The 20239-nt window shown below is 41.9% G+C and overlaps 2 protein-coding genes and 1 non-coding gene across 4 annotated transcripts; all 3 read left to right on the top strand.

The window, feature by feature from the left end:
- The first annotated feature begins 864 nt into the window (after window positions 1-864).
- On the top strand, window positions 865-9035 carry dpysl5a (dihydropyrimidinase like 5a). The gene is made up of 12 exons (XM_071903997.2): window positions 865-1125; window positions 3141-3299; window positions 4147-4326; window positions 4545-4613; window positions 4791-4835; window positions 4985-5060; window positions 5392-5548; window positions 5845-5986; window positions 6259-6401; window positions 6598-6805; window positions 7614-7782; window positions 8910-9035. Exons 1-12 carry the CDS (start codon window positions 865-867, stop codon window positions 8993-8995), a joined length of 1695 nt encoding a protein of 564 aa, XP_071760098.1. The 3' UTR covers window positions 8996-9035.
- A 3602-nt stretch (window positions 9036-12637) lies between these two features.
- mapre3a (microtubule-associated protein, RP/EB family, member 3a) lies at window positions 12638-15986 on the top strand. Of its 2 annotated transcripts, none has more exons than XM_071904013.2 (6): window positions 12638-12758; window positions 12877-13022; window positions 13205-13361; window positions 14448-14590; window positions 15138-15290; window positions 15905-15986. In XM_071904013.2, exons 1-6 carry the CDS (start codon window positions 12638-12640, stop codon window positions 15971-15973), a joined length of 789 nt encoding a protein of 262 aa, XP_071760114.1. In that variant the 3' UTR covers window positions 15974-15986. The 2 variants fall into 2 exon arrangements, with proteins under 2 accessions (XP_071760114.1, XP_071760113.1); XM_071904012.2 differs by having other exon boundaries at window positions 13205-13397.
- A 2193-nt stretch (window positions 15987-18179) lies between these two features.
- trnaa-agc (transfer RNA alanine (anticodon AGC)) lies at window positions 18180-18252 on the top strand. The gene has a single exon. It is a non-coding gene; the product is annotated as a tRNA-Ala (tRNA).
- The last annotated feature ends 1987 nt before the right edge of the window (window positions 18253-20239 follow it).

Genomic DNA, 20239 nt, shown 5'->3' with positions numbered 1-20239 from the left:
TGTTAGGTCACAGGCGGTGACTGACACAGCCGACTCAGTCTAGCAGCTGATGTCACTCACAGCCTGACTGACTGACTTGCTGGTCAAGCCAAGCACAGAGCAGCATCACTGACCGTTCTCTCTGCTAGACTTACAGCTCTGTCTCAGAATGAGGTACTGTAAAAAGTTCTGTTTTCCTAGATAGTTTCTTGTAGAAATGCAGGATTGAGTGTGTTTGTGGTGATGGTCTGTCTTCTAGTTTCTTGCGGTGTTCTGTTGCCTCTGACAAACCACTGTTAAACATTGTTAGAAGGTAATAGTATAGCTGTAGCTTTTCTTGTGTTGGTGTTGGTAGTTTTTTGTGGTATAGAGGGTTTACATTTAGTCAGATCTCTACTGTGTCAGCAGCTACACATACTACATGTCTGAGAGGCTTAAAATGCACCTAGCCCATGCAGTAGGGATGTCGAAATTGAATATATTGCAATACAAAAATGTGACAATACATATTGTGGGGCAGAACAATGAATCATGACATTAGCTACATTTTATTCTGCTGTAGTAATTACAAATGAGACGCTTGACCATCACAATTTCACGAGCTCTCCATCCAAATGATATTATTTGTACTTTGTAATGACATTTTTAAATTGTTGTTTACATTCTAGCAAGCCAATGCCATTGCGAGAAAGATTTGTGGCTCAGAAACTGTCACTGACTGACTGTCACTGAACTTTTATTTATTACATCGTATCGAGGTTGTATCGAATCGTGAACCCCGTATCGTGTATCGAATCGTATCGTGTGATAAGCGTACCGTCCCAGCCCTACCATGCTGTACATTAGATTAATGAATCCCCTTGTCTCTCTTCCAGAGCTATAGCCATGTCTTCCAGCTCAGCGATGGTGCGGATCCTGATAAAGGGTGGCAAGGTGGTGAACGATGACTGCACCCAGGAGGCCGACGTCTACATCGAGAACGGCATCATCCAGCAGGTGGGGAAGGAGCTGATGATCCCCGGCGGGGCCAAAGTGATCGACGCCTCGGGCAAACTGGTCCTGCCCGGAGGAATCGACAGCAGCGTTCACCTGCAGGAGAGCTTCATGAACGCCACGACGGCAGACGACTTCTACAGCGGCACCAAGGTGAGGTCCCACTGGAAACAGGCTCTGAAGGAAAGAAAGAGAAAGAGGAACATAAACAAAACTTTCAGATATTGTATCTTTTTTTAGTCAAAACATAAAATTGTTCATACTTTTACAGAGATTAAGATTCAGATAAGCGATGCCCTATAAAAAGCTATTGAGTGCAGTTATGCTTGTATGCACCAAATATAATGTAGTGTTTTTGTTTGTGATTATTTGTTGTTCTTTTGGCCATCAGATATAGCTCAGCAAGAGCTTTCCACAAATAAATAATACTCATTTTAGGCCAAAATCTCACTGACGCCCCTTTCACACAAACCCTCAATATGAGAAGAGACAAGTGGCAAACTTCTATTGTCTATATTTTGGCATCAAATATGTTTGTTATTTTGGACAAATCTGTTTTCTCTGTTTACATAGATCAGATCAGTTCAGTTCAGATCAGATCAGATCAGATCAGTTCAGATCAGATCAGATCAGATCAGATCAGATCAGATCAGTTCAGATCAGATCAGATCAGATAAGATAACATAAGCTAACATAAGATGAAACCTTATTGATCCACATGCGGAAATTGCAGCAGCAATGACCTAATTAGTAACAGGATTCAGCAAGGAAAAACTAGAATATAAAATAAGCAATATAACTGCAACAGTAAAAAATAAACATAAACAATAAAGCAATAAAATAAAATGTAAACAGAATAAGGCATCCAAAGGCATCACTTTTGTGAAAGTTTTATGTATTTTTTCTGGTACTCTCATAAGATTCCAAAGTCTGTGTTTGACCAGCATGATTACACAGATGATGTGGCACTTTGCTGTTGATGCTGTAGCGTAGCAAGCAAAGCTAATAGCTGCCAGAAAGCCTCTAAACGGGCTGGAACCGAGTCAACATGGACGCTGATAGACCGGGATACCCCATTCTACTTAATGGGCACCATGATGACTCATCACTCTGTAGCACTTAGCGATGACGGAGGCTGAGAGCGCCGTTGTGTTTCAGTAAGAGTTATACTCACTGGACCGGGAGCCGGTAGACGCTGGTGACACACACACACACACGCCAATTCTCTCCACTGTTCTCCACCCACCCTCGCTCGCCCCTCATCCCTCTCTCTCTCCCTCCCTCCACCCCTCTCTCTCTCCCTCCTGCTCCGCTCCTGCCGTGTGCCTCGACTGAGTACGGAGACAAATGCAGATCGGTTTCTGTTTCCATGGATACCGGGGGGCTGCTGCAAAGACTGCTGCAAAGCCTTTTCACTTACGCCATTGTGCTGGAAGACAATGGTTCTCAGACTCACACCCCCCCTCCCTCCCTCCCACCAGACACTACTCTACTCTCTAGGGTCAGCTGACAGATGCTCAGTGAAGCGTGCACTTATACACAAAACAGACTCTCTCTTCACTCGCCGGGATGATTAAGATTTACTGTAGCTCGGGCTTAATACATCTAGCCGTTTTGGTGAGAAAAAGTGAGAGGTGCTGACAGTGTTAAGCAATTATATGGTTTGTCTCACGGACCATTATGGCTTTATATGCCTCTTGATTATAGTGTACACAAAGGGGCAATCCCTCCCATGTTTTAACTACCGAAGGATTTATATGTTTCCCATAGCAGTTCTCTGCACATTACCATAAAGATAAGCATGGAGCCTTTTACTGTAATGCTTAGCCCGGGGGCCGTGTTGATGAGTAGATTAGATTCCCCTCGGGATTTATGAGTGTTATCAATCAATACATTTAGCAGACTGGAGCTTTCTATCAGTGTCACAAATTACTTAGGTTTAATGTGTGTGTTCAGTTCAGTTCAGGTCAGTTCATTTCATTTAGCTTCAGTTCAGTCTTTGTTGAAATTGCAGATAACACTTGATAAAAAACACAGCACACAATACAATAACATTTGCCCGCAGCCATAAAATAACAGAATTACAGTCTACATTAATGTGACTGAGTGCCTGAGCGCTGTTTGTGTGTGTGTGTGTGTGTGTGCGTGTGTGTGTGTTCATCTCCTAGGCTGCTCTAGCTGGCGGTACAACAATGGTGATGGGGCATGTTCTCCCAGAGAAGAACGAGTCTTTGCTGGAAGCCTACGACATGTGCCGCAGCATGGCGGACCCCAAAGCCTGCTGCGACTACGCTCTGCATGTGGGAGTTACTTGGTGGGGACCCAAGGTACTGTCACACCACGCTTCCCCGCCCACGTGATTTAAACACAGGACGTTTAAAATCCTCTGATCGGTATTCACCTCTTTTCTGATTTGTATTGAGCCGTAAAGATTGGTGCTGTGATTGAGGATACTTGTATGGTGTGTCCATTTTATTAACTTGTGCTATTATTTTGTGGAGCATGCATGTATTATTTAAAGGAAAATCCACCCTTGGATACACTGTCAGATATCATTAATCTGTGATGTTATTTTGGGATGAAGTGTTGCAATTTACTTTTTTGGTGTACCTACTTTCCCTCAACCTGCCTCATCTACTTCTACTTCAGTTAGTGATTTCCTACATTTCGACAATCCTCAGAGAAAGAGAACAATAGTGATAGTGGGACAAGAGTTTTTCCAGTCGAGAAAAAGCGAGAGTCACAGCCCCCTACTCAAAATTCAATATGTCATGTGGCTGCACTGCATTCTGGTCTTTTGAGGCTGCTGTCGGTGGTGAAACTGGTATATCCTCCTCTTCTTCCATGACGGATTTCTCCCTGTATGATTATTGAATGTTGGTGCAAAATGGTGAGTCTAGAAAGAAGCCCTCGCTCTTTGATTCTGAGGGACTGACACCAAAACTTGATGTTTACCGTTGATGTTTGAGATAGGTGAAAAGTTGTCAAACTCCAAGAAAATTACACCACTAAACAACAAAATGGACCTAGAAATGCATCACTAATAGCTGTTTTTTAAAAGTGTTTTAGGGTGGATTTTTTTTTTTTAGTTACATACATTCACACCTGCCCAGTACAACCATAGTCTGCTACTGTTGAGGAAGGGGAGGGCTCATTCACTTTCCCGTCCTGCAGGTGCGAGCTGAGATGGAGCAGCTGGTGCGAGAGAAAGGAGTGAATTCTTTTCAGATGTTCATGGCCTATAAGGACACGTACATGCTGCGGGACAGCGAGCTCTTCCAGGCGCTCCAGAACTGCAAGGACATCGGAGCCGTGGCGAGGGTCCATGCTGAGAACGGAGAACTTGTGGCAGAGGTGAGAGACTGTCTTTCATTACTGTCTCATTCATGTTTCTGTCCTCTATATCTGTTGTAAACATGCATGGGCAAAATGCAATGACACTGTAGCTTTTTAGAATAATTTCCCTATTTTCAATAATTATCATTCCTTCGGTTATGTTGAATAGATTGAATTGCTTACAGTTAATTCATAGATCAAGTTTTAATTCAAGGCATTCTCTTGTCTCTTTCTAGGGTGCGAAGGAAGCATTGGATCTGGGTATCAGTGGCCCAGAGGGGATTGAAATCAGCAGGCCTGAAGAGGTATGATACTCAGGTTTACACTGGTTTCCCTTGAAAGTGTTATCAATCAATTACTTTCGATTATTTCCACACTGTAATCAAGAGTGTTATTCCTACAGTGCAATGAAACAAATCCTGTCTCTATTTTCAAGACCCCAGGCATGCTGTATTTCCACAAAATATGATTTTCCTTTACAGCTGGAAGCAGAGGCAACCCACAGGGCAATTACCATCGCCAACAGGGTGAGTGAGAACTCCAAAGCACATAGAAGTACATAATGAGCCGAAGACATTGTACATTTCCCACCAATATACCTTCTGTGTGTGTGTGTGTGTGTGTGTGTGTGTGTGTGCGCGTGTGTGTGTGTGTGTGTGTGTGTGTGTTCTCTTAGGCCCACTGCCCAATCTATCTGGTCAATGTGTCCAGCATGTCTGCAGGAGATGTAGTGGCTACAGCCAAGATGCAGGGTGAGGCCGACGAATTTTCCTATTGCCGTTTGAAGATTTTTTTTTTCCAAAAATCTGACGCCTACACGTCAAAAATGATTGGTTGGCATGCAATTATAGCACATTTGCTTGTAAAATAGTTATAATTTTGAGGATGAAATGAGGATGTGTGTTTTTGAAGTATTCACTGATACATAGTGGATTCATAGTGTTTTGGAATGAAACTCCTCATTTGGATACTGAGGAAGGGTTTACTTGCTTAATGTCTTGATGTTTTGGTGCCGCACTCTTTCTAGTGTCATTTGATCCACTGTGTGCCCATGCTATACTGTGCACTGCGGTCTGACCACAGGTAAGGTGGTCCATGGGGAGACGACCACAGCCCACGCTGTGCTGAACGGTCTGCAGTACTATCATCAGGACTGGTCCCACGCTGCCGCCTACGTTACCGTGCCTCCGCTCCGCCTGGACCCCAACACACCCAACTTCCTAATGAGCCTGCTGGGAAAGTAAGTAAAAGACTATGAAATCCAACACAAAACAGCCTATAAAGCGCCACATTTTAGGCCCAACAGGAATGAAAAGGTGATGTGAACTTCTGGTGATGTTTTGCAACTGACCTACTTTCAGAACTTTTCGTTTCATCAATAAAATGCTTTGCTCTCCTAGTGCTTGAAGGCTTATTCCACTATTGCACTGAATGCCTAAAATATAAATGTTGTGTAATACATATCAACTGAAAGTAACAGATCTTTTCACTGACCTTCCCTCTCTCTCTCTCTCTCTCTCTCTCTCCTGGCCACAGTGACACTCTGAATGTTGTGGGGTCTGACCACCGCCCCTTCTCCACCAAACAGAAGTCCATGGGCAAGGATGATTTCACAAAGATCCCACATGGGGTCCCTGGCATCCAGGACCGCATGAGCGTCATCTGGGAGAGAGGAGTGGTATGTGTAACTCTTTTGTTCCTGTCTGGCTGCCAGAGAACCTCCGGAAATAGGACATCTGCTTTGAGGTTTAGAGGTTATTGATTTGCACGTATAAAATGATAAAACACGGAAAAAAGAGGCTAAAAAAACATCTGCTCCTGCCTCAAGTACATCAGATGATTCAGTCAGATCTTGTGTACTGGCAAAAGCAGTCAGACACCATTCAGTAGGAGGTTATTCCTAAGATTACAAACATTTTGTAAGGCTGTATCCCCTGTCGTATTTCCCAGGTTGGCGGTAAGATGGATGAGAATCGTTTTGTAGCAGTCACAAGCTCGAATGCAGCCAAGATCTACAACCTCTACCCCAGGAAGGGCAGGATCATCCCTGGGGCAGATGCTGATGTGGTGGTCTGGGACCCCGAGGGCTCCAAGTATGAAACTCTATCCCTCCCTGAATCAACAGTCCTGTCTCACTGCAGCATCTATCCCATCCCAAATCTCTGTGGCTTCTTAAGTTTTTCTCTGATTTAGCCATACAGCTCAGTATGTGTGAACTGGGTCATCTCTCTCTCTCTCTCTCTCGCTCTCTCTGTCTCTCTCTCTCGCTCTCTCTGTCTCTGTCTGCAGGACCATTTCAGTGGATAACCAGGTCCAAGGAGGAGACATGAACCTGTACGAAGGTCTTCGTTGCCATGGTGTGCCGCTGGTCACCATCAGCCGCGGCCGACTGGTCTATGAAAATGGCGTCTTCACGTGTGCCGAGGGCTCTGGAAAGTTTTACCCCCTCAGAACCTTCCCAGACTACCTTTACAAGAAGATGGTCCAGAGGGAAAAGGTATCAGACAAAACTGTTTTCATTAAAACTACATTCAACCTATCTGCAAAGTGACATGGAATGGAAACATTTCATTGAATAAAGACACATTTATGTTTACATTTGCTGATGTTCTAATCTAGAGACGCTTACCATAAGTTACAATGACACACCTCTTGATCATGTGACAACAGCAGTCATTGCATCTTAATTCAGTTAAAACAGATTGCATAAATCATACAATGAATATGAGACACATAGCTGTTTTGGTTGAATTGAATATATAATGTTTGATTACATTATCAGAGAGCTGGCTGTAAGCAAGAAACACTATGCTTTATCACCAATACTGCTACTTACAGTACTACTACTACTACCACTACTATTACTTTTACTACCACTAGTAGTACTACTACTACTACCACAGCTACCACTGCCGCTACTACTACTGCTACTACTACTACTACTGATACTACTATGACTACTACTACTACTACTACTGCTGCTGCTTCTACCACTACTACTACTAACACTACTACTACTACCACAGCTACTACTGCCGCTACTACTACTACTACTACTACTACTGATACTACCACTACTACTTCTACTGCTTCTATAACCATTACTACTACTACTATTAACACTACTAGCACTGCTATTTTTCTAGTTGCTTACAGTTAGCCCAAACATTTTCTCCAGGAAACGTAGCTTTCTAGTGACGTTTACCAGTGTAGTCTGTTTTTTGTTTTCACGTATGTTATTTAATGTGTGTATATGTGCGTGTGTGTGTGTGTGTGTGTGATCGTGCACGTGTTTGACCTATCAGTGCCAGGCTGTGAAAGCTGTGGAGCGGGAGCCATACACAGGTGACGTCGTCGCGGTGGCCAACTCAGGAAAGAAGGACTTTGGGGCTTCAGATCTGGACACTCCGACACGCCCCTGCACCAGGCACGGAGGCCAGAGAGACCTGCACGAGTCCAGCTTCAGCCTCTCTGGTAAGGACCAGTAGATTCGTAGAACTAACAGAACTGATCATAACTGTCTCCCAAGCGATGAGACTGGGGTAGACAGACAGGTGTCCACCCATCAAATGTGATATCTCACTGGTCTGATTTTAATGAAATGTGCAGAGATCATTTTGGCACTCTGTTCTGGCATAATTAAACTGATTGGCCTGATGAGGGCGCTATAATTAAAGGTCTAAATTTTAAACTCAAATGTGATATATCAGACACCACTGGTCTGATTTTGATGAAACTTGGAGGGATGATGCGTTTTGGCAGTGTGTTCTCATGTTTACAAAAATTACGCTAATTGGCCTGATGAGGCGCTATGATTACAGGTCAAAATTTCTAACTTGGAAAAGCCATAACACCTGCACTGTAAGTCTGATTGACATTAAACTTGCTAAACACATCCAGCTATCCTTACAAATTACACTGATTGGCCTAACGAGGGCGCTATAATTAAAGGTCAAAATTTCAAACTTGGAAAGGTCACAACTGCTATATCACCGATACGATTTTGATGAAACTTGGAGGGAGGATGCAGTTTGTTACTGATTGGCCCAAGGAGCGCCTGCATCATTTGTAGGGGACATGTTTCACTTGTTTATTTTTTATTTTTACTGACCAACAGAAGGCTTGCTAGACACACCTCCTCTTTTTCAGTAACACCCTGCTTCACATTCACACACATTCACACCTGGGATCTGCCCAGTCCAACCACAGTAGTCTACGATTGCCACTTGGCAAGAGAAACTTGTATTATGTTGTTCTGTGATCAGAAGATGTGATTTTATCAGTCACAACAATAGATTCTTTGCCTGGCTGCAGATTGTTGATTATCATTATCTGTTCTGTTTGGAATTAATTAGCAGGGAAAGCCTGTAAAAGCCCCCCTGCAGGTGTTTGGGACTTAGCATAAGCCATTTGGAGGACACTTTTATCCCAAATGCTTTACAATAGCAAGAGTACATACATTTTTGTATGGGTGACCCCAGTGGGAATTAAACTCCCTAACCCCTTGAGCTACACAGGACCATAAATACTACTAGGAAGTACTAGTTCATTCTGTTTCACTGTTTTAAAACCCAGTCGGTCATGTCCCCTGCTCCCTCCAGGTTCCCAGATTGATGACAAGGTTCCAAAGAGATCCTCGGCCAGGATCCTCGCCCCCCCAGGAGGGAGATCCAGCGGAATCTGGTAACCAATCAGACAGCAGTCACACAAAGCCGAAGAATGACGCCCAAGGGAAACGTATGGCCAAGCAAGACGGCTTGTTTTCAGAAAGCTTAGAAGGGGGTGGGGGGAGGAGTTTTCATTTTGAACTCAACACAGTTATTTAGGACTATCCGTGAAACATTATACTGTATGACATTGCCATAATAATGTTGGAATACTGGTCAAGAGAAGTTTGGTTACACGGTTACACCTAACAAATTTCAGTCAAATGTTAACCAAATAAAAGCAGCAGGTAACAATGATTTGCCAGTGAATTACTTTGGCTATTGGATCACGTTAGCGGAAGTATGTTGTAACTTACTAATAGTTTTAGGAATATGAGGGTGAGTCTTGCTTTCTACAATACGATTGTGTTACCTCACTGTTAAGTACGATTTTGCACTTGTATCATGTACTACTTAGCTGCCTTTTTACATGATTTAATGTGTCACAAAGTCTTTCTACTGCGAGCCGTGATGAGTGAAATGTTACAAAGGAATTGACATGACATTGATGACATGTGATCACCAAGTATGAAACATGTAGTTGCAAAAGACCAATTGATGAAAAATATCTGAATGCAAGCTGACGTTTTAAATATGTTTTTCTGTTTATTTATTTTTTTTATATTGCATTATTCTTCCAAAACATGCTATTGCTCTATAGCACTATTGTATTACAGTTAATTCCTAAATAAGTATGAGGTCTTTGTACAGTAGTTCATCATTGTCAGATTAGCATTTTAAATCATGTTTACAGCCTTGTAGCACCGTAGATTTCCGTTCCACCACTACCACCAAATGTGAATGAACCTATGCTGTGTGTTCTGTATGTATGGTAGCATAGATAATAAGCACTGATATTGCTCATGTTACGCAGCATTCTTTGTGATCATGTTCATTTTCCACAGAGAGCAAAAAGTCTCACCCAAACTGCCTTTTTCTCACCTGAGAACACCGACACTCCACGAACACACCGTCCCGTCCCGTTCCGTCAGTACAGATCGTGACCTCTGACATGTTGGTCGCTGTCATTCCTTAGAGTGAGCACTTTTTACAACTTTGACTACTTCTGGTCTTGCACTGAAACGGCAGGGTATAAAATGTCCCTCTGACTGTTATGTGCTTATTTGCTGTCTGACACTTTCCAATGTAACATACCACTGTGAAGCATAGAGAAGGTGAAACGATCCTCTTTGTTTATCATTCAGCAGAAATGTGAGTCAGTTAATGCCATTTCTTCAGGGGATCAAATGCCTTTGTATGCCACGTACAGCTCAGTATCATAACTGGATGCTTAATTAGCAACTACAGAGAAAAGCACTGATACTTTATCAAGTTCTCAACTACTGTATTGTCATTGTTCATTTTTTTTAGCTACTGGATTTTATTTCGTGAATTTTGCTTGTGAATAATTGTCTTCGTAATTGATTTTGTTGTAATATTATTGTCAAAACTGCACAATATATCAGTTGATAATGGAAAACTGCAGTGTAAAGGGGGATGCACACCACAAGATTTTGATCATAGTTAGACACAGTTCCATCCAATTTTAGAAGATCGTCATATAAATCCTACATCATAGCTGTTTTTTCAGCGATGATTGCAGGATTGGAAACTTGGGTCGATTGCACCTTTGGTCTTAAATGTTCAAAGAAGTTCCAGTGAATCTTGTTGTGTCTATCCCCCCTAACAGGTCATCTGTATACTGGTGCTGAACAATGTGTTTTCACATTTGATTATTGTATCTCTTATTTGTTCTTGCAGCTCTTTATCACATGATTGAGTGCAAATAAACCACAATGAAATCTCTAATTGAATCCTGTGTCTGATTGCTGACAGATGCTCCTCATCTAGCAGCAGCCATGCTTGTGATTTATTTTCAGAGATAACACATTAACACATTAACATACGGCATTTTGTGTCGACTGCCCTCACTAAAACCTTAGTCACATAGCAGGCCTAAAATCCAACCAGACACATCATGTGTCTTAGCTAGAACAGGCCAAAGTCCTATTTATAATGAGCCTCTAACAGCATGGAGTCGGGCGCATGCGCAGTAGGTGCCGAATTGTTGCAGCCCCAGACAGGGCGGCCCGTTACCAAGCACTGCACCGCGCAGGGTCTGACAACGACGACAGCAACGAGCATTGACATACGGAATACTGCCAGCGTGATAACAACACAGACAGTCCTGAATACAGTGAGTATGAACGCACGCACCTCCTAATGCCCCACTTTATTCCCTTTATTTCTGTATTCGTCGTTTTGTGCATGCGAGTGTGTTTGTGGAGAAAGTGTGTTTTATTCCCATCCAGTGAGAATATTTCGCTTGCATTGACAGTCCTGAGGTGTTCAGGGAGGCCTGTAGAGGGGGCCGCTCGGATAGCAACAACGCTGCGGGTTTTTAAACACAGACGCACAGCAAACGGCCACATTTATTATTCTCAGCGTAGTCTGTAACTGTCAGATCCCCGTCTATAGACTCTTGGATAGAGTTCAGTATGTTGCACTCAGCATTTTGCTGCAGTCATTGTGCGCTGCTTTGCAAAGGCCCGGCCGATCTGGGCTTTTGGAGAATAGAAGGACTTCGTTTCGTGCGCCGCTCTTGTTACAATGTATCCACGCTTCTAATAAATTACTCTAGAGTAACGCTGCAAGGTCCAAGCCCGTTCTGTGTAGTTGACCCAAGCTTATGGCCTTGTCTTGCGTGTCTCATAAACGGGTTTATTGCAGGACGGTTATGGGTTATAATCATCTAATTGTAGGCTAGCCAAGCCCCATGGGAGAGTGCAGTTGTAATGCGCGCTGCTGGAGGTGCACTCTCAGTATTGGTAGGTTATCAGAAATCACTATGCCGTGTCTTATAGTACACTATGCTTACAGCAAAAATAGTAGTCTATCTTTAGCAATGTTTCACACTCAAAAGGCTGCAGGAAAGTGATGAGGCTAATTGTATTTCAGTAGTGTGAAGTTGAGTGACATAATTGCTCTCTGGCTGTCACCTAGAGAGGCCAAGCAATGTTTGACCTTAATAACAGCTTTTCACAGCCTCCATCCTGCCTATGTTCATATGTTTTTTTTTTAATAGGGACTGACAAGGTTTTATGGGTCCACTCTGACACTGGAAGGTATTAGCAAGCAAGCAAAGTAAGCAGAGAGAAGGCTGCAGGACCAGATGTGTGAAGCTGCTCATAAACATCAGGATATTCTCTCTAATCTACTGCAGGATTACACTGAAAATTGTAGATTGTAGATTACTGTAGATTAAAATTGAAACCGCTTCTTCTCAGGCATTGTTTTGAAACTAGATTATATGATAACAGCAGCCATTGCATCTTGATTTACACACAGTGACCAATCAAAGATAGATTAAACAGTTTGAAACTTTTGGTTGAATTGTGTTTTATTTCTTTGTGTTTCATTTGGGGTTTTTTTGTTGCACACATGTAATCACATATGTGTTTTAGACTAACAAAAGTGCATGTCATATGATTTACATTATCATAACCCCCAAAAAGGTTGTTTTAACTGTTAGATTTTGTTAATCTGTGCCAGCCACGTAAAGCAATAAAATTCAACAAAATAACTGTTTCTTTATGAATTCTGTTGTCTGTGTCAGGTAGGGGATGGCAGTGAATGTGTACGCCACATCTGTGTCCATTGACAACCTCAGCCGACATGACATGCTGGCATGGGTCAACGACTCCTTGCACCTCACCTACACCAAGATCGAACAGCTCTGTTCAGGTCAGGCTGAAGCTGTTCCCTAAAATGGGGCTTCAACAAATACCATTCAAATTATTCTTGGCTGTTAGGAGCAAAACAATGAAAACAATCTGCTGTGTGGTTGTGTTGTGTTTTCCAGGTGCAGCGTACTGCCAGTTCATGGACATGTTGTTTCCAGGCTGTATCCTTCTGAAGAAGGTCAAATTTCAAGCCAAGCTGGAGCATGAATTTATACACAACTTCAAAGTTCTTCAGGCAGCCTTCAAAAGGATGAGTGTTGACAAAGTCAGACTTCTTTTATTATCATATTATCGTGTATTTCATTATATATTCTTTGATAATACTGTAAATGATTTATTGTTTGATTCCCTGCTTATTTCTTATATAATCTCATAACAGCAGCGTAAGATGCATTTGTTTCACACTGAATTGGACCATGCAAGCATTTGCTGTTTCCATTCTTGTAGATAATTCCCGTTGAAAAGCTCGTAAAAGGAAAGTTCCAGGACAACTTTGAATTCGTGCAGTGGTTCAAGAAGTTCTTCGACGCCAACTACGACGGGAAGGAGTACGACCCTCTACAAGCCAGACAGGGGCAGGATGTGGCCCCTGCCCCCAACCCAGGTGATCACTTTATCCACAGACCAAAGAGAAACCCAGGTAACCACACGGTTTTACCTTTGCTGCACGGTCTTGCTGAGCTTTGGATGGCTCGAAAGCGCTCCCTGCAAGCAAGTGGTGTGAGCACGATTCACAGAATGACTGCTGTCTTACTCGATCCATCTCACTGCCCGGCACTCACGAGCAACATGACACTGTGTAGGTATCACTAAGTCACTGTTGGGATTGTGTTAATCGCCTCAGTGCCTAGTGGGATGCGGCATTAGTGGGGTTGATGAATGTTGAGATGATGTAGCTCCATTTGTAACTTCCAATTCTGACTGATTTTAATCAATGATGTCAGAAACCCAACAAAATAATTTAATGTGACTTTCCCCGGTATACTGCATCAAGCAATAGATGATATAATATTGTTGCAGTTCCATCTCTCTGAAAGTTGGACTGATAAATGAAATAGTTATTTGTGTCATTTTACTAACAGCAGTAATGTCTTCAGCCTTACCAGCCTTGCTATGTCTTTGTGAAAGCTTTTTTTTTTGCTTCGAAATCATGGCGAACAATCTAATCTGGCGTCTAGTGTGTCATAAGCCTGCTTTGTGACCTTGTCACTGGTAAGCAGCGTGGTTGTAAATGGGCAGAACGACAGCATTTCTTTTCCAAAATTGTGATAATGTGTGTTGGCATGGTTTGTTTCTGCGTTCGTTTGAAACACTTCTGAAGTCTCCGCTGAAGCACTTGTAGAGGTTTGGCAGCACACACAAGCTATTGCAATATTGTTGAGCTCACATAAATGACACTCAGCCATTTCAAAATGTTTTGATTTATAATTTGGCTTTTCAAAATCCTTTGAATCTTTGATAATTTATAATCCCAATGTGTGTCTTTTATATCGGCATTGTTGGATAATTCGAAATGTCTCAGTTCACAAAACGAGTAACGAAACGCCATATCAAAGGCACAACATTATGCTACGCTTTCAACATTAGCTCTCAGTAATATGCTGTATCCATCGCCACAATCGCTACTGAGCCAGTGTAAATGAATGAAATCCCTTTTAATTCAAATGCTGATAATCTCTGACTGCTCCAGGACCACAGAGGACGTCCCCAACAGTTCCCAAAAACATGCCAACACCACAGCGGGTCCAACACACCACTCCAGCCATAAGGAAGAATCCGTCTTTGTCTAGAAACGGGGGCAGTGATGCTGAGATCATGGAGCTAAATCAACAGGTAGAGTCCCAGGGAGAGCAGGGAGGCTCAACTCCCAAACCGCATCATCTCATATCACTCTTGTTTCTTTGCCTACCACTTCTCTGCCGTGCGTAACCACTCTAGGGGCTCACACCTACTGTCAGGAGTCCGTTTCTTCATTGTGATGTTGCTAATCTAGGGATTCAAGCTTATTTCCCTGTTACAATGAATATGTGAAGATTACTTCTTAAAATGGTGCTGCTTTAGTGGGCTGTTACCCTTCCTTTTTATTGTTTTACTGACCAGTTAAGGTGTAAAGAGTGAGAGTAGCACTAGATTGCACTAGATTTCCCTTCTTCTCACATGACTTCTTTTTATGAGGAGAGGGCAAAGACAATTAAGAGTGACATCCAAACCATTGCCACTAGATTAAAGGTAAACATATAAACCAGATGAGATAGTTTACCTACCCACGCCCCTTTTGCCCTTATTCGTTTCATAATTGCTTATAAACAATGTGTCAGCATAGCCTTTGATGCTGCAGATTTATACATTATATTCTCCCCCCCCATCTGTCTTTTGTAAGTTGATGGAGTTGAAGTTGACTGTAGACGGGCTAGAGAAGGAGAGAGACTTCTACTTCAGCAAACTACGGGACATTGAGCTGATCTGCCAGGAGCACGAGAGTGAAAACAACCCCATCCTCAGCAAGATAATCGACATTCTCTACGCAACAGAGGTATCCGTCCATATTGGCAACAGACACAGGCTGCGATGCACCATTTTGATCCTCATACTGTAGACGTAATGCATGTCAAAGAAGTTAATGTTGGTTATTTATCTGTTAGGATATCAGGGTTGGGGTCAATTCATGAATGAACTCATCAATTCACATATCTGAGATGATCAGATATCGGGTAATAAAGGGAACTTTCAGGTGGTATTTGAGACATAACATGTAATCGTAATACATACATTATGATTGAATGTATTTGAGTAGTTTAACTGTGTTTTATTTGATTCATAATGTTTGATTTATAATGTTTAGCGAGTCAAGACAACCTCTCTTAGAAGTGGAATTTCATGGAATTTCATGGAATTCAATTATGTTTCCCGTCATTCCAATTCAATTCACATTCTATTTCCTTAGAGCTGGGTGACATTCCAATTCTAACTCCAGTTCCAAGAACTGAGTTGAAATTTACCATGCTTTCTCAATTAAATTCATGAATGGCCCGAACCCTGTAGGACGTTGACTGTGATCGGACTAGATGAGGAAAATGTAAACACTTGGACACTTGGATGAGTTGTTGTCACTCTCATAATATCTACCATGTGTCTTCCATGTCTCAGGACGGCTTTGCAGCTCCGGAAGATGAGGATCTTGATGAACAAGCTCACCTGGACCAGGATGAATACTGAACCCTTCACCCCCCCCCACCCCCCACCCCACCCCACCCCTCCCTCCTCCCTAACATCTCTGTCTGCCCCCCCCTCTACCTTCCTTTTTTGTCCTCATTTGTTTTCTATTCTCTCTGCACGCTCTCTATAAATACTCCCCATTATTCCTGCTCTCTTTCTGTCTTTTCCTTTCTCTCTCATATGTATATCTGTTTACCCCCCCCTCCCCCCCCCCCCGCGCTCGCCTGTCTACATACTATACACTACAGCTCTGTATCATTTGCTGCTCCTCCCTGCCGCCACCGACACAGTAGCAACAACAATAACGTACGACATATCCCAGTTATTTTAGCATGAGTAACGCAGAAAATCGAGCTAAGCCAAGGCGATGAATGGTATGGAGGTTGTTATGGCATACAGTGAACTTAAAGTCTGTAAATATTACCAACATTTTTTGATTTCTAACGTTTTCGCTCGTCACGGAGCTATTTATTTGCCTTTTCTGCGCCGTTTTCGTTCTGTTAGAGCACAGACAACCACTGCTGGAACGTGCCATCAAGACACTCCCAGTCTTTACTAAAACTGTAAAGAAAGCATCGAGTGATTTTTGAATAACGGTTTCTTATTTATTTAACTTATATTTCCTTTAGAATAACCTTCCTGTAGCGAAATTGGTGCGAAAACCTACTGTACATTAACGAAACACTGAGGCCCTTTGTGTTATTTCAGTTATGGTTTGTGCTTGAGTCCGCAGAGAGTCCGCATTTTGGTTTCTGTTCTGGTGGGTTGATGGCATGTAGAAACACTGAAGGAAATACAGTGATACACCGACTCAAGGCATATGATCAGTGCTCTGCGATTATTCATTATTGATCAGCAACATATCCGAGCATGAGAATGTTACACATTGACTGTGAATGAGTGACATATTTTGTAAATGTATTTTGTGTGGAGATTTTGTCTTACGTCTCACGATTCTGGTTAATTGCCATTGCATTTATTAGGCCAACATGCAGTAGCCTATGAGTTTTAAGTTCAGAGGTGGGAAACCGACCCTGCAGACTGACAATGTGGGTTTAGATTGTAGCAGTTCAAATGATTTATTCTAAAATAAAAGGGAGCCTGACACTGAATTAACATAGACAAATTGTCACATGACAGTTTTCGTCGCGTTTTTACTGCTGATCACACTGTGTTTCTAATTTTAATTTGCAGTAAAGAGTTGCCCAGCTGATGGGTGTATGAGTTGAAGTTAAGAGAATAGGGAAGTCAGTATTAAGGGGTCTGTGACCAGTTCAGAATGATGCTGGTCGTCATTAGCATCTAGTTAAACTAAGGGAGTCTCCTTGTCCTTCCCCAGCTGCTTTTACTTTGCAAACTGACCGACGTCTGCTCTGGATCTCGCATTCATTGACCATGTAAATGTTTGCAGAACACTCATCTTTTGAGTTTTGAGTAAATAAACAGTTGTGAAATAAATGTGTTTGTGGGTTTTTTTGCTCTGTCACGTTTAGTGCCTGTCTAACACAGGTCAGACGTGTCTAAAGTATCTTGGCACTAAGATGACTATTCACCATAACTAATTTAAAGTCAGTCACTCAAATCTGAGCCACATTATCCTGCATAATTCTCAGTGAGAAGTGAGACAGAGGGAATCATATCAATTATCCATTACTCACTCTAACTGCTCAAAAAAATCCTTTCTACCTCTTTCTGTTGCTCATCTTTGATTTATTCTCCCTACACTTCTCTGTTAAATTATCTTTCTAGAGCCACAGTAGTATTATCAGGTCACTATGACTCTGACCTCTGACCTCCTTACTACTGATTGCTTATAATGTCGGTGATCAATGAATTAAAGCTTTTTCTATTATTGCACTCATTGCAAGCTTCTCTGGGTAATAAAGTCATCTGAATTACATGTGAAGGTAAAATGTAATGCAGTTCTCATGAATGAAACCTATAAGTCTGACAGAGCAAGTCACAGCAGTTTATTCCACTCAGATACAGCAGGGGGCAGCACGGGTCTGTGATATGAACTGTAAGAGAAGCAGTGAAAGTTAAATGACGTCACACTGACTGGACTGTCTGATTAAAACTTCAAGTGACGTGTAAAATAGTTCAAAATACAGCCTCTAAACATTACTCATACACTTCCAAAACACAACAGAGGAGTTGTGGGATGGTGTTTGTTAAATTCACTTTGTATTCAATATGCGTTTCAGACGGGGGATTAGCTCAAATGGTAGAGCGCTCGCTTAGCATGCGAGAGGTAGCGGGATCGATGCCCGCATCCTCCATAACACCTTTTGCATGACTGCTGCACGTGCTGTTGGTAAATATGGCAACCCATGGGCAGAACACGTTCAGTGCATGTGTACTTTACCTAACGATTTGTCCGCGCAAGCAACAGGCATGGTGCACTTTATCCTTATGAACCAGTAGTTCCTTACATTTACGTTAATTCCCCCCTTAATTCATGCAAAATCCCGTTACAATGAGTTAAGGGAGTTATTCGTGGAGGAGACCCCATCAAAACCACCTTAAACACCCCTTAATGTTTGACTGCTTACTTTCTAATTTAATGTAAGATTCAGAGAGACAGGAACTTTCCATCAATAACTCATTAATAACCCTGTAAACCATGCACAAGAGGCATGAAAAATCCCATGATTACTAGTGTCTCCATGAACCAACCCATGAATAAATCCCTTATAAACCCATGATACTAACCTTACTTTTTTTTAAAGCTGTTATTTTTAGTGGATAATTAATTTTAATTGATGGAGAAATTAAGGACATTTCATGGATAAAATTAAGGGGTTTGGATTTGTAGTGATGGTGCTCTTTAATAAACGTTGTGACATTGTACTTAAAGTTACGTCTATTGGATATCTGTCATATAAAGCATAATTAATTGATGAGTTTCAGTCATGAGAAACTAACAGACGAGATGAATACCCTGGGGGGTAAAGTGGGTGTAGTTGCAGAACACTAATCCATTTGCATGGTTAAAACCCACATCATTCCACATACCTACTGAAAGAAGGAAAGCACAAAGATAAAGTTAAGTGTTTTATTGTCAGTTTGAAATAATCATGTAAATTTTAGACAAGCAAATATGACTTAAAATGAATAGACTAACAGCGTGTATTGCTTTTCAGTCGTTGAGTGCTTTTCATTCTGAACATTTTAAGGCAGAGGCAATTAAAGGCAGTGATACTAAGAGCAACTTGGCTGCCAACTCTAATGGGAAGCAGTTTCCAATGAGCTGCCTCAGCACTATTACTTAAATCACATGGGAGCATCTTGCTGCTCGGAGACATTTAAAAGCAAATTTATCCTTGCATCTGGCTTCCATATTGCTGGGAGCGTTGCCCAACTATATTGCCCATAAATTGTCAGGCATATCAGCAACCTCAGCCTGTGGTTTAATAGGTTCATAAATGTAGTTCGCCCTAAATGCAGTATGAGAAGGGCCTTGCAGTGTTCATAATAAAGCACTAATCCAGAAATTAAAATCCACTTCAACATGTATTTCATAGGATGCTTTAAACACAATTTTAACATTTTCTTCAAAAAGTTCAGCAAGGTTACACATGGATTGTAGATTGTTTGTTGAGCAATAATAGTAGACAGCTGCACAGCAAAGATAAAAATAAAAAACCTTTTCTTTAACAGTGTGGTGAAGATGATCCTCAGGCCCCCAGCATCTTCTTCACCATGTATCCCGGTGCGCTGTAGATGAACAACCCCAGCATGGCCAACATGAGGAGGACCAGGACGATCTTGATGACCAGCCACCTGTACTGGTCGCACAGCAGGTGTTTTGCAGCTTTGAAGGGAATGAGGAACCAGAGGAGGGCGATGTCTGGACGGCTGGAGGAGCACAGATAAATAAACAGGCGGTTAGACAGTGCCAAAGCCAGGCGACAATACAAATTCATACTGTAAATCCAAGGGTTTGATGAAGATGTACAGTATTAACAGTGTGTAGATGTATAGTATTACCAAATGTTGAAACAACCTAGTCAAATTACACCCCATCGAGTTTGATATCCCTAGTGATGTAATATTTATGATACACAAAGAGTTCAATTTCAAAATACCATGTGTTTAAGCAAAAAAAAAAGAGTTAATTATTGTGTTTTTGCTTTGTTGAACAAAGGAATAGAGTTATCCACTATCCTTTTAAACATACTGTAATTTTTTTAAATCTCGTGGGATCATTTTCTAAGAGTAGGTATCACTTTTTCCAAATGGTCGGTAGCCCCATAGACATGAACC

The sequence above is a fragment of the Centroberyx gerrardi genome, chromosome 17, assembly GCF_048128805.1.
Source record: "Centroberyx gerrardi isolate f3 chromosome 17, fCenGer3.hap1.cur.20231027, whole genome shotgun sequence".
In the NCBI taxonomy this organism is placed as follows: Eukaryota; Metazoa; Chordata; class Actinopteri; order Beryciformes; family Berycidae; genus Centroberyx; species Centroberyx gerrardi.
This window is presented reverse-complemented; position numbering and strand designations above follow the sequence as displayed.